We start from the raw sequence: 15,593 nt of genomic DNA on the forward strand, positions 1-15,593 counted from the left end.
CACCTTTCTTTTCCTTCCTTGTGAAATGGAAGAGTCACTGCTCACGCTTTCCCTATGGTTCAAGTGGGCAAAGGGCCTGGCTGCTCCCCAGGATTCCAAATAACGTGTCATCCGAACAGATGCTCGCATCTTCAGCCCATCGTTAACTCTTGTTTTAGGGAGATGATTATTTGACGCGCACTGTTTGGACTAACAGAAAAATGCAGTAACTTAGAAAACAGAAAGTGACACAGATTACAAACAAATGAAGCTCAGGGTAGCTAAGTAGTTTAAGAACAATCTAGCAACTTACTAGGACTCTAAACATTCATTGGTGATGTGTCAGCCAACCTTTGTCTCACTTAACTAATTTGGGCTAGAGCAAATCATGACATAATTAATTTGGTTGAGCTCCCATTACAAGCCTTCACTTGTGAAACAACTTTCAAGCTTCCTGGTTTATAAGTGATGATGTGAGAGATCTGGGATCTCAGATGCAGTTTCCTTGCAGTCAGCACAAGAGCAGAAGCATGAGATATTCAATTTCTGAGCTAGGGCATATCAAAACATAGGTCAGGAGAAGATCCCACAAATGACACTCTGCCTTAGATGACATCCCTACGCAGCAGGTGAACAGCCAGGCAGTACTCATACAGCAGTACCTCCTTAGCTTCTAAAAGGAAGCTAAAACTACAGAATAAACTGATAAATCATTGACTGGCTAACTGCTAACATCTCATAGGTATCTTCAAGTGAGTAGGGACCATTTAAACAATTAGATCTTAAATCTGAGAATGTATGCAGTGTATATGATGTGTGTGTGCGCATGCACACTGTGGCATACATAAAACATACAAGTAAAACAAGCTTGAGCTGTTGATAATTCAAAGTGAGTCCCATAAAGATCCTGAAGGAAAGGAATTTGTCTTCATTCTTCTTTCTTTTAAAATATTTTATTGTCAACCACAAGCCAATTCAAACCATCAATACCCAATGTGTTTGTGGTTATCTGGCCCTAAGTAGGTAACCAGCAGTTATCTGTATACCTCGAAAATAAGGTGACTCTCATTGAAAACAGTGAGGAAGAAGTTGTCAGAAGCCACACCACAGAGAATATTTTAACTGAAAGTGGCTACGCAGTACAGATGCACTTTCGTTACTTCATCCCACCTTTTTACCTTAATTTGAGAGTCACACGGCTCAAGCAAATACATAACCCAATATAGATTTTGACTCTATGCAGGCCATGTAAGAGATTTCAGTGTAACACTTATTACCTTCAAGCTAATAGACATTTCACAGAACAATAGGATATGCTTTCAGATCTAAAGTCCCAAATCAAAGTTATTCAGATGACTCATTCCATGTTTAAATTCTGTTCCTGAATTAAAAAGATGTATGCAAAGCAGATAGCTATGCAATTAAAATGCTTTTTTTTTTAATATACATGTTTAAAAACATGCACATACCCTTGGATCAACCACCAAGTAGGTTTTGATATTCATGGATTCAAGGTAAGGATCTCTAAGGTGTCCATTTCCTTCTTCTACTTCATAAGCTTTGCCTAGGTGATTTAACGTTGCTTCAGTGATGTGTACGCGGCTGAGAACGAAAGAAAGAACAAGAGACCCAAACATTTACAGAAAGGTCATATTAAACATCTCATTTACATTTCAAAGGCTACTGCTGACATTTCTGCTTTTCAGCCATTCTGTGCTTTGGCAGCCAACTCCAAAATCCTGCTAGTACCTAAAACAATATTTGCAATCCATTGCTGCAGATCTTTGTGGCACATCCTTCATAATAAACATGCCAAAAAACACTTTCCAGATTGGGATACTACCAGCATAAAATTAAAGTGAAATAAACACAGTAGGAGACAAAGAGAAATACAAGAAGCAAGAAGAAATATGATCACGGGAGATTCAATGACTAACAAAACAGACATACAGGCAGGTTGTTTCAAACAGCAAGAGCCACAAGGAAAGTTCACATACAAAGCACAAGGGAGGACTGCCTTATGCAGGAAACACATGGGGAGGGGAGGAGAAATTGATAAAGAAAATATCGAAAAGAGTTGGAAAAGTTTTTGTTGTTGTTGTTTTCAGGGCAATTCTGAAAGTCTGTCTTTTCTGACTGAAACAAATTGAGTGTAACACAGCAACAGCAACAGACTTTTAATGGGAGCAGCTAGCACTTGTCTGTATCCACTCATGTTTTCCCTTGGATGTTCTCTTGTCCAGTATCCTGAATCATGTATTTCCATACAAATAATGAGTAATACCTTTCCACAGAATCTCTCAACAAGAGACTTAAGTACATTCATAGAAGTGTACGTGTGCATATATGTGTATAAACAGATAAATAAATACATTTTTGTTATATTCTTTCTAATTGTTCATCTTCCCACTGCTTTTCTGAGTTTCCCTTGGCACTGAGGGGTTAACTACTGCGCAGTCATTCCTACAGCCTGCCAGCACGGAGCTGGGAGCAGAATATTTCCAGAATGGAAGCTGACAGCACTACAGAAAGAAAGGAGATGGTCCCATCCATCTCAACTTCCTTATCCTGCAGAGGATACCTGAAGATAATTTAGCCAAGACCTGGAGACCACTGGCTATGGCTTCCCACAAGGAAGAAAAAAATTCTTCAGTTCTTCCAGAGTTAGAAGGTAAGAGTTTTGGGATACAGAGGATGCATGGTTTTGTTTACTGGTAATTGTCTCAAAAGACTGTTTTTTCTAATTGTTACCTTAGTTAAGCAGTCTTGTAGTAGAGGCAAACCTTCAAATCTAAAATTGTATAGCCTGCTTTAGATCATCATTTTCCCCCCCAGTCGGAACCGAAGCATACTGGGTGATGTCTGTATTAAATGAGCATCGAATCAGTCATGTACTGCAGTAAGTTTCCTGTTTTCTACTTATTTCATTTGTTCAGTATCCATAATTTTCCAATTTTATCAAGAATCCTCTCCCCTTTTCCCAAAGTCACACACTATCATAGCACATTTCAGATCTCACTGTATATGTCTTCCTATTTAAATGACTACGCTGACAACTTCTCAACAGTTACTGATGCTTACTGGACTCCAAAAGTTGCTAACATTGCCTCTCAAAGGCGAGTTTTAATACACACCAAGGCACCTAATGTTAGTGCACAATATCTAACATATGCACTCTCGTTTCCCTGTGCTAATAAGTCTGAGAAAATAACACATTACAATTTTTCAGCCATATACATTAGAGAAATAGTCATAAATGCATTTTTAGTTTTGGTGTTATGCTTGTTCTTTCTGCTTTACCAGTGTATTACATTGTTATGAATACAAATCCTTTTTAGTCTAGAAAAGAATGAGGATATTCAGTCAAAGGAAATAATATATTTATAAAAGGAGAAGTTTCCCTGCATCCTTTTAAATGTCTTCAGAATTTCTTCATTGACAGCAGCCCAAAATATATATACTTCCTATTTTAAATGAAACCCTCAATGACAAAATTTCTTCTGTCTTCCAAAGAAGCAGAACTAGCTAGGATTGCAAGCTATGGAGAATCCCAGACAGATCACTGTTCCACAGAGGAAGCTACATAACAAATAGAAATCCCTCCTTTCCCTGTGAGGCTTAGTTTTCCAGGAATTGAAGGTTTCCTTCAGCTAGTTTTAACATGTGAAAAGCAAGTGCTAGACATGTATAGCTACAGAAATTATTAACTGTAATATCTTGGAATCAGCAAGCAAACCTAAAAGAGCTTCAGTCAAAGAGAGAATCAAATATAAGCGTGACAAACATAATGGAATAATCAGTTTTTAACTTTAGGCGATAGTCCTAAACATGACTAAAAAAATAAACTTTCATGCCATGTTCAGAGTCATGTTGTTTGCTTTACCAACAAAAGAAATTTTACAACTCCATATTCTTGTTTCATCATGCAGAATCACAGTAAAACACTCAACCTGGATGGCATTGCAACTGTTAACTAAGATCCAATTAGTTTGTTTTCTGTTTCTGTTACCAATGAAAGAAAAGAACTCATATCCCCTTACTATTTTGCAGAAAATCACTTTAAAGTTACAGGATTTTACCTAAACAGTGTTCAAGGCATGCAAATAAGATGACAATTGCTGATGATACAATGTTCCTGCTTAGAATCACTTTCCAAGAGAAACGAGTATCTTAATGCTTAATGTTTTTTAATGGCAAACATATACCCCTCAGAACATCATTGCATTAGTAAGCATTAATTTGCACAGGCTACCAAGAACATGCAAAATTACAGTGTCATTTGGGAATAGAAAAAGGAAAACCTGTAATATTATCTTTTTTGTACAGACTACTGAAAAGAAAAAGATTTTTGCTCAATTCTAATCTCTGATTCAACTTCAAAAACAGAAAACAGGAATATTTTCCTCAATGTGGAACATGCAAAGTACTACTATTTTTAGAAGCATTTATATTTGTCCTTTTCGTAAGGATCTTCAAAAAGGTAGCAAAAAGATCAACCTCAGGCCCAACACCCCACACTGCTGAGCAATACACAGCAAGTTACACTACTGCTTTGCCTCAGTTCTTCCACCCAGGACTACTCATTCTGCTTCTCATTCTGCCCATGGCAAATGCTATGCAGAAAGAATACACAACAGTCAACAGCTCAAATTCTTGCTTGGCCACTTCTCACCAGGGCCTATTTTAATTTCTGAGGGTTGGGGCTTGTGGTGTGTTTGAATATAGAGCTAAGATCAATTGGTCCCACCTGATTTATATGTCAACAGAAACATCAGGTAAATATGCTGCTTTGCCTTGTCAACACAAGAAGTGCATCTATTCTTTATCTAAACTTAAAATTACACTATGCAATACAAGTTAACATAATGCACTGCTAAAGACACACAACTTTCTCAAATGAAGGAGAGTTCAAGAAGTAGTTATTTTCCTGAGAAAACAATTGTATAGCGCATTGAAAAGTAACCATCAGAAAATATTAATATTTTACTGCTCAAGTAAGTAAGTACACATTTGACCTATTTTCTTCATGCCATTAGGATGATTTGCATTATGGCACAGTTACAAATTCCAGACTCATAAGCCACAATTATGAAAATGGTAATGATAGAGTGAGCCAGCACTGAGAGCTAAGGTTCTCACCCAGGTACGCCCGCAGACTCCATGCGGTTCGCTAAGGAAACGTCGTGAGACCAGACATCGTACTGCCACTTCCGCAGGCCGATCACGCCGCACAGCACGTTCCCAGAATGAATACCGACTCTCATGTTGATGTCCACGCCTGTGGCTTCTCTCACCTGCCTATGGAAGGAAGGAAGGAGTTAGAACATGTTTTACATTTTTGACTTTGTCTCTTCCTTCTGGAGATCTATTAGGGTTCATTCTTAACATACACCCAGTGGAAAGACAAGAGACAAACTTATGACCTAATGTATAACTATCAAACTACAGGTAATAAATGCTTTTCGAAGGTTAACAAGAATACTAAGAATGACTCCATTCAATATCTTCTTAGACTCTATACAATTAAAAAGTCTTCTGTGCTGTACTTACTTTATTGCTTCACACATGTCGAGTCCCATTTTAACACAGTTCCTGGCATGAACCGGCAAGGACACAGGTAGGCCTGACACGCAGTAGTAACAGTCTCCCAGGATTTTTATTCTCATGCATTCATTCTCCTGTGAAATTAAAGTAAACATATTTAGCAGGAAAACAAAACAAAACAAAACAAAAAAAAGTGAACTGCAGGTAGGCCAATGACACCAAATCTCGGACTTGTCTACACCATTTTGATGAAGTCAGGCTCCATTCAATCTTGTTTGAAGCAAAACCTACTTCTAATTTTCTGCATCCAAGCACCTGGAAAGTATTAGATATGACTGCTTCAAGCATTTTTGAAATAAAATAATCTTATTTATTTCTGACTTTATTCTTGGAACTGTTTGCAATTGAGAAACTATAAATTAACTTAAATTATAGCAGTGCAAAACTGTCAAAGAATTTACCATCTGAAGGATGAAATCTAATTATCTCTCTTAATATTAGTCTTTAATTTATTAACACCTGAATAATAAGTGGTTTGTTCACCTTTTCTTCAATTTCCTCATGGAAGTCTCATAAATAACATTATGTAGTGACACAAAATCTGCACAGAATTTAGGGAGAAATTAGGGTTTGACTGATGATTAGAGAGAGCTTAATTTGGGACACCTTCACCTGCACAACCATCCCTACTGTGGGAACAGCTCAGCAATTCTTCCGTCAACTCTGAAGTACCACAATTTACAACCAGCCCAAGTCAGTGACAATTTATCAAACTAAGTTGTTCTCATTCATCAGCCCAAACCTTAAGAGAACACATCATTCTCCAACATCTGAAGCCACTCCATAGGTTCTGATTAAGTAAGCTTAGACAGTCCTGTACTTCTGTGTTTCAGAGATCTCTGGGGTACCTTTAGGTTAGAGCTGGTAGACTTTAGTATCCAGCCAAGCATCCAGGTTAGCCATGGACTTTTATAAGGTAGATTGGAGCCTACAACGTCCTCACATTGTGGAAGAGATGACTGAGAATGTTTCCTTGCAGAATAAAAACAGCACAAAAAGCAGCGATATCTTCTTACAGCCCAACCACAGAGTTGCAAAAGATCTTGACTCACTAAATCCAAATATTTTTTAAACAGTGCAATTTGCAGAAATTCAAGCATATCACTCAAAATCTTAAATCTGTACCCAAGGAACAGTTGCAATTACCAAATGTCTTTAATCCCAACTTCTACTGTAGAATAAAAAGCTGGTGGCAACTACGATAGCATGATTTATTCCAAGAGTTCTTAATAGCTGCTTCAATACAATATAGAAAATATGAAACTTTTACTTTCTGGTACTTGAAGTTTTAACAACTGAGTTTTAACTGAATGAAAGTAGTCTTTAATCCCACTCTACAAGAAACTGCAACACGTACCTTTGCAATCTGATCAAACTTTCCAAAAAGTTCATTCAGCATTACTACTAGTTCCTTAGGAGAGCAGTCACTGGCAAGGCGAGTAAATCCCACAATGTCTGCATAGAGAATGCTACACAAGAACAAAAGGAAAATAAATAAATAAATGATATATGAAGATATGTCTATTCCGCAGTCAGCTGAAATGTTAAAATGCATTTAATGGAAAACACCTCTCCCTCAGAGAAAAAAAAAAAGGGGGGGGGGGGGGCTCAAGCATCTCAACTCATTAGAAGGCCACACATGAGTTTGGGACAGATTATCTTTCAACAACAGGAAAGAAGTCCACTTCAGCCTGGAAGTCTACCTCTGAATTTTAGTTTCACTGGACGATATGCACTGGTAAAAATTAGCAGCTTATGTCAATATAACTACTTTGGAAATTAAACTTACCTTACATTTTGGTGTCTTTTCACATACAGACTGTGGAAGTTGTTGTCATGCATTTGCCTATTATCATTAGTTTCCTTCAGTCGCTCTATGATTGCTAGCTTCATTTCCATAGATATATGAGCTGGCAGTATGGATAAAAGCAGATTTTCCTAAAGGGGGAGCAAAAAAAATTAATGATACAAAATTCTTCATATAGTAACTTTGAGACTGCAAGATTTTAGTGGCCACAAGAATGAATTAAAGATATAAAACCTCCTTATTCAAATAGCCTTTGCATAATGCATGTCAGGTTCTCCAGAAAAGACTGTTCCATTTCAGTTCTAAAAAGCAAAAAAAAAAAAATTTTACATTTAAGTGGGTTACACAGGTTGCTGATTTTTTTTTTTTTTGGTTTGTTCCTTGTGCCCTAGATGTCACATCTTTCTAAGTATGAAACAGGAGAAAGTTAAATAAATAAATCAGTATTACTACAATTTCTAGATAAATTATTTTTTTTTCCCAACCAACCTCAGGATTACGTTAGCATCTGATAAAAATCTGATAAAATCTCACACTCTATAGCTAGTAATCTATGCAGCACTAAAAACCCTTGTGAATTCACAAATGCTGAAATAAGTAGCTGAGAACCTCAAGTGCTGGGAACGCAGCAGATACAAAACTCCTTCAACAAACCAGGAACTGATGCCACTGAAACAAAAGTCTTCTGAACTGAGTGAGAATAAAGACTTGTTACAAACCACTTACATACTATTTGACTATACAGTGCGCTGCATGTTTTGCTGGCTTTGTCTTAAAAGCCTGCTCTTGAAAGAAGAGAGCACTGTGTTGTTGGGCAGAAGACAAAAGGAGGTTTTAGCCCAGGAAAGGCTCTGCTGCCCCATGGAAAGAGCCACCACAGAAGAGAAAACGTTGTGTGGAGCTGCTACAAGCAGAAACTTTTTCAGACAACACTGCCAGCAAAGCCAGATTGTGTAACTGAGTAAAACTCTGCCTGTTTTGACTAAATCTTTGTCCCCTTTCCCTGAGCAAAGGATGCAGCAGTACACAGATGGGAGCAAGCTGCCAGGGTTGCTTAGCCAGCACCTACTGGCAGAAATAAATGTCTTGGGATCACAGCAGAAAGAAGGGGTCTGTCAAGTACTTGACTAAACCAGCCATAGGCTGCAGCTTGGCTTGAGGCTGCCTCCCAGAAACAGAAACTACTTCATCCCCTCCCCTAGCATTTTAGTATTACGGGAGTCAACTTTAGGGACCAATTTAAGCCAACAGAGCCCTGCTGGATGTAACGGGGCCGTTTGATACTGACACATTATACAGCTTTCCAGAAAGCGATGATGAGCCCTGACCTGCATTTCTCACATTATTTCCATTGGGAAAAAGTGGGTGGCAAAAAGGCAGCTCAGAATTGTCTGACAAATTACAACACAGATGAAAAGTAAACTGTCAGTAGACTTAAGCTCATCTACATTTCAAACAAGCAACCACAGAAGGCATGCAAGTTACCACATCGCCCAAAGACGTTATAGAAAGCACACTGCTTGTGTAGGCTGCTTAAATACTTCCCTGGCTGTTGTGTAGGGAACAGACTTCTGCTAGGGTTTTCATAGGGTTTTCATGCAGATTTGTCATCTCGTATCACACGCCTATCATCAGAGGACAGGCTACACCAGCAGTGTGCCATTTTCTTTTCAACTCAGCCAAGTTGGTCACTTTTCAGCCCCTTCCTTTCATCTCATAACTTGTGGGCAGAGAACTCAGCACACATCAGCCTTTTAGAGCTGCCAGCTTAAACCCTTAACCCAACTTATACCAGGATAAAAGAAGAAAGGCATACTAGTTTCAACTGATACTTCTTTACAGTCCTTCCTCAGTAGAAAACTCATGTTTCTTGCCTACTTCTTTAAATACCGCTGGAGTTTAGAGATATATAATTTATAATCATACTCCAAAAAAAACACCATAATGTATTATATGATTTTTTCCTCCCTTAAGTTTCAATTTTCTCCTTCTAGCAAAAGAAAGACTTTGTGAGACAAGAAAATAAAAGAACAAATATTGCAGAATTACAAAGCAAAAGCATGACCAAGGGAAGCACAAAACTAACTGTTGAAACTTCCTTACAAGTATTTGTCAGGACATTAAGGACACTTGCTTTTAAGTTACCAGTCCCTTTAACTTCTTATACTAGGAAAGAAGTTAACTGAAATAACTGGAAATTACATTCCTGTTACAAATATTGTGATTTTCATACAGACAAGCCACACAGAACAGCTTCCTCCCTTTAACTTCCTTCTTTTGTTACTAATGGCATAACTTTTGACATTAGGTAGGTATCACAAAGATCAGCCCTAGCCTTTCAACAGGCATTAGTCACAAACCTGATAAAATTACACCAACTTTAGAAATGAAAACAAGCAATTCATAACATGAATTATTTCACTTACTTGTTGCCTCTTTTCAATCTTCAGTTTCATTCGAACCTGAATGCACTTTAACGTGTACCTATACAAATCCCATGAAGCAACCTGCATTTGCCGTTTATGAAATGCTCCCATCAAGTTCCCACAAAGGAAAATGACAGCATTGGCAAGTACCTGCACAAGAAGAACAACATTTACCTACAGCAGAACAGCCACTGATCTTTCACCAATACACACACTTACTAGTCCCTTTAAAAAAAAAAAAAAAAAAAAAGTAGTCGCAGGTCTTAATTTTCCCCTTACCCTGTCACACACCAAATCATAGCATTTCAATTAGCCAGGATGTGCCTGGGAAATACAAACTAACTTACACAGTGATGGGCATTCCTGTACGAATGTACAGTAGTACAATGTAAAAGTGAATTCTGCTGTATCGCTTAACACTTTCATTTGCAGACACCAGTGTTTGGTTTAGGGATAATCCAGCCAACAAACTCATGCATCAGCATACTGTGTGAAGTCTGACATCATCTGCAAAAGAGCTGGGGTGCTGCTTTGAACACACCCAATTAATAAGCTTTGGGAACCCTGAAAGGCACCTGTAGCACTCCCAGGGGCAACAGCGGCCCTTTTGATCCACCCAGTAGGCAGTACCAGATGAAGTAAGATAGGACCCATCTGAAACAGCACAGATTGGGAAGAAAGATTGTGGCAAAGTTTGTCATATTTTAATTAACATGTTAAAATAAATAAATAAATCTGCCTCTTCCATGCAGGTCAGCAAACCCAAATGCATGATAAATGAAAATAATTGTATTTTCATAAAAGCATGCAGAACAGGTGTTGGTCCAAGCTCCAAATCCTTGAATTGCATGGACGTTTGGTACTTATCTAAACAGGATAGCTATGCCAGTATCAAGTGGTAATATGACTAGGATATCTAATTTCTTACCCAAGTAGCTTCTCCTTACCTGAAACAGAAGGGATCTCTTGTCTGCCTGAGAATCCTTGGATAACACACTTAGAACGATAATATGGGAGAGAGCAGAAAGAACACTAATTATAACTGCATCTCTCATTCCAAAAGGTAGCATGGTATAAACTGTGAAGATTATGAATAGAAAGAATGGCACCTTTGGAAAAAAAGCAAACAGAAGTGAGACACACACACACACTTACATGTTATTATGTTCACCAAAAATCACTAAAGAAGAAGGAAAGTAGCAGCATTCTTGTCTATTTTCAAGCCAAACAATAAAATATTGACATTTCAAAAGCACAGTTAAAAACATGAGGGAAGTAACCCTACAATCTTTGGAGGAATTAGCAGCTATAGATTCATAGATAAAATGGTTTAGCTGACATATCACCTTTAATTTTTCCAGTTGTCCTTGCTCTTTATCCTTAATTTATCCATTACAGCTGAAGATGCACCTTATACATTATGTATCAGGAAGAGCACATTGCACAGATAGCAAAACTGAATAGAAACAAATTTCTCACCTTCTCCAAGTTAGTATTCTAATCCTAAAACCACCAGATCACATTTATTTGCTCCATATTTGATAAATACTTCCCAGTGCTGACAGAAGAGAATAATCCTTATTGCAACTACCTACCTATTTAACTGCAAATTTTACAAAATGCCCAATGATCTGCTACACTGCTACAGATCTGAAGGAACATCTACAGAACTTATATCCATATTTACAGATTTGTTATAGAGATTAACTCTTACATATGGAAACTAAATGAGACTGATCAGAAGAAAATACTGCAGCATTCCTGGCTCAGGTCTGTCTCTTCACTGCAGCTCAAACTTGCGCTGTTCCAGACATCAGCTTCCTTCAAGGAAGTCTCAAGGCCCAGACAACACTTAAATGCTTTGCCAGCATTAAGCAGATTGCTTGGCTGGGACAGAAAGTAGCAAACAAACAAACAAAGGTTTTCATCCAACAAAAAAGTAACCTTTTCACATCCATATTTACTATTTGAGCTGTACTAAAAATCTTTCTACTGTATTTACAACCCTATCAGACTGTTCTGAATGCAGTGTAATTATTTTTTTTTTATATAAGCACAGGCAAACAAAGGTCATACCTGCATTTAAACACTAGCCTGAATCTGTCATAAATTCATAACTTGTGATAAAATTCTGGATTTCACCTATTCACTTCTGCTTTCTAATCTATGGTCTCCTTATTTTTTGTTTTAAATCAACATTATTACCAAATTGCAACAATGTAAGGCACTGACTTGCTGCATAGAAAGCAACAAAACCAAATCTTGCTTCATTACATGACTGTACCTATAGTTAATAGTAAGTTTTGTTTTTTTCCTAAGGCGGCATCTTCTTCCTTAAGTCAAAAAATACTGAATAGCAACTGCAAATACTGATGCTGGATTGAGGCCATAATACAAATCAGATTTTGGTTGTTTAACTCATAATTTATATCTTTCTTTATTTGAGATAAAGAGGGGAAGGGGAAGAGTCAGTAAAACAAGATAAAAACTCATTTTTATTTCATTAAAAACTCTTCTGTTTACATTATGAAAGTTTAGGAGGAGTTTCCTACAGATTATGATATTTTTGGCATCATGAAATTGTCTGTCTTCTGATCAGAGATACTAAGTAATGACCTTGAACCGCACCCAGCTATGCCAGGATGTGTCATTAATTCTTATTGTTCACTTCACCTCTCCCATTGATTTGAAAAACTGCTCCCTAGGGCACACCCAGTTCTAGAATCCTTAATACATGTCTTGAACACCACTTTGACACACATAAATTAACAAAGCAAGCATTATTAACAAAAAATTCTCTTCAAGATGCATTCATGATAATTAGCATTTAACCTGCTTAAATAGAATTAAAATTACAACTTAGAGATGCAATTTCTGCATAAATTTATGCAGTTATCCAACTTTATTAGCTGAACTGTATTTTCACCACCAGAAGAATACAAATAAAAACTGGCCACAATATAAACCAATAAAACCAATTTAGGAAAGTGAACCTAAATCTCAAGAAAAAATATTATGCAGTTATAATGTTCGTAAAAAATAAAGCACACAAGTAGATCTATATATACTGACCAGTTCTGTATAGGTGCATGAATTACCAGGAAATACATACCTGTTCCCATGCTAAAAAATCATTTTCTCTTTCAAGAAGAGGAATATATCCTATTGTTAGGAAGCAAATCCAAATCATAACTCCAAATAACGTTAGCCATCTCCGAAACAGGGATTCGATACATAAAAGTAAGTACATGACTGCAAATATGACCAGAACAGCACATACTGCAATAATAAAGGCAAGATGCATATTTGTGTCCTGCAAAAGCAAAACAAAGTGTTATGTTTGATCTAGCTTTCTCCTTCAGTAAAGATGGAAAATGCATCTATACAGTCCTGGAAAGAGTTTAATTAGCTTTAAAATATGCTAAGCTGAATTCCTAGTAGTCAAGCTGTGGCAGCGTTAATACTTTCTGGTATTCACACACAGAGATAACAATAAATACTATCCTAGGTACCCTGTCTGTCCAGTTTCATCATCATCATTTCCCAAACTAGTCTTTTTGTTGTTGTCTTTTAAGATGTTATAACTATACTATATTGTACACAAACATATTTAAAGAATTCAAGCATTGCTAAAAGGGGTGCAACAACTATTTTCTGCAGGTTTTGCAGCAGTTGACTTGTAACACATATAAACAGCACTGACATTTCTTTCCATTTTCAAGGAATAAAAGCTAAACAGGATATGAGTGCAACTGGTATGATTAAGTCACTTTCTCTTGAAGCACTCTATTTGGAAAATCAGTGTAAGAAGGCAGTGGAGGATTGTAACAGCTCCCTCATTACCCTTTTACAACATTATCATTAAATCAACTCCCCTTTTTACCAGCTGTCAACTGGGCTTACTTGAAGAACACCTAATTTATTTATTTTTTATTAAAAAAAAAACAAACAAAAAAAAAAACCACCAACAACAATCATATTATGCTACACAACAGCAAATTTCTTTAAGGTGTACCTTTCCTATAGGATGCCTATAGGATCCCTGCACTTTGCTAAATGACTATTGATTCAACAGATCTCCCATTACATTGTGGGATTGTTTGATGTCTTTTTAGTAAATAAATAAATATACAAATCCTAAAAAAAAAAAATTAAAAAAAATTTAAAAAAATCAGGATTTCATAACCGATGTTAATTTACATTTCTTAGACGAATCTAAAAACAAAGTTTAAAAACAAAATATGCAGGAGACATGCTAACTTATGATTTTGTTGTGTCTTTGGCCCCACTATTACTTATTTACTATGATAGCCACTACTCAGAGTGGATTACTATTTGTTCATAACATATAGGAATGGAAGAACATGCCTCCTCCTAACTGTGCATGTGTAACAAAACTATCTTGTCTCACCCCATCTCTTCAAAAGCATACACAGCATTATTTACGCAATTACTCTATTTCTTTCAACATCAAACTTTCATACCACGTAGCTCAAAAACTACTTAACCAGAAATGTTGAGTGCTGTTTTACGTGTATGCTATTTTACCTATTTCTCATCATTTTTGAAAACACTGAATACCAACAATTCAATAGTATACTCACATCTTTGACAAAAAAGATGATAATTAGTATAGTCCAGAAGATGATTGCAATGAAGAGCAGCAATAGCAGGAGTGGATGCTGCTGGCTTGTATAGCGGTACTTCTCATAGAGAGGGTCTGTTATCCTGCAGTCATCGTTTTCATTGAAGAAGTATTTACCCTTAGCTGGCATTTTATCCCAGGTTGGCTGCTATTTCTCTCAGTTCCCAGGGCACACAAAAGGACCAAGCTGAAGCCTCTACTTCAAAGAGAACGTCTGACTTTTCGCTGCCGTCACCACAACCTTTAGCCACGCTGAGCACCCCGGGTTCTCCGATTTTACTTCTCATGAGCACTAACTTCAGATTCCCGATGCAACCAAAAGCGAAAGAGTTAGCGTCCCTAAAACCAGGGGCTATTCACCAGTTTCAGGTGGGAATCTCTAGATCAATTTGTACATGTGCTGCAAGGATTTTTATTTTTTTCTTTAAATTATTTTGAAAGTCTCTACCTTCTTTCCATAAGCTTGAATTTCACTTCCTGAGATGAACTCTGTAGAAAAACAGTATTATTAAGTTACGTGTCTTCAGACAAAAGTGCACAACATTCCCCCTACCCAAAAAAAGCACACTTAAACTCACTATCTGCATGCTCTAAAGAGCAGCAACTGAAAGCTGCTTCTGGCTCACAGAATGGAAGCCCGACAGCCCCTTGCACAGGCGATGCTGTCTTAACAGCCACAGAAGCAGGGCTCCAGCAACACTTGGCAGTGGCTGCTCAGCGTGCACCATCACACCTTACTCCACCAACTGAAACTTCATATGAAAAGTGTACTAAATTTGGTTTGTTTCCTTTTGAACAAATGATGTATTTTCCATGGGCGCAGTGTGCAATAAAAACTGAAGACAATTCACACTACGAAGACTGGAAGAACTAGTAAACGTGCTGGTTTGAGGGCAGAAAGTTTGCTAACCAGCTGATGTGGAAACGTGTTGAACAGTGAGCATACAGCTCCCTTCTGAAACCAAAAGATGCAATAGATTTTTTTTTGTTTGTTTTGTGGGTTTTGTTGTTACGAAACAACACTTTTGAAGTGATGCATATATATAAATCATTAATCATAATACATGTTTCTTGCTTTAATTCTTTTTCAAAATGTGTATTTTAATTTTTTTTTTTTTTTACTCCTTTCACA

At 37.2% G+C, this 15,593-nt stretch overlaps 1 protein-coding gene across 1 annotated transcript in view; it reads right to left on the reverse strand.

Annotated features, from left to right (window-relative positions):
* The window catches only part of ADCY7 (adenylate cyclase 7), a gene marked incomplete at its 5' end in the record, with an annotated part of 30,272 nt that extends 15,681 nt beyond the window's left edge, over positions 1-14,591 (reverse strand). Inside the window, 10 exons of the mRNA XM_084294899.1 lie at positions 4-189; positions 1,449-1,581; positions 5,119-5,277; positions 5,530-5,657; positions 6,941-7,052; positions 7,373-7,521; positions 9,817-9,966; positions 10,764-10,925; positions 12,929-13,129; positions 14,421-14,591. Coding sequence (XP_084151025.1) covers positions 4-189; positions 1,449-1,581; positions 5,119-5,277; positions 5,530-5,657; positions 6,941-7,052; positions 7,373-7,521; positions 9,817-9,966; positions 10,764-10,925; positions 12,929-13,129; positions 14,421-14,591 — 1,551 coding nt within the window. The remainder of the gene's footprint in view (positions 1-3; positions 190-1,448; positions 1,582-5,118; positions 5,278-5,529; positions 5,658-6,940; positions 7,053-7,372; positions 7,522-9,816; positions 9,967-10,763; positions 10,926-12,928; positions 13,130-14,420) is intronic.
* Between the last annotated feature and the right edge of the window lie 1,002 nt (positions 14,592-15,593).

Source organism: Netta rufina, assembly GCF_964035555.1.
Source record: "Netta rufina genome assembly, chromosome: 13".
NCBI lineage: Eukaryota > Metazoa > Chordata > Aves > Anseriformes > Anatidae > Netta > Netta rufina.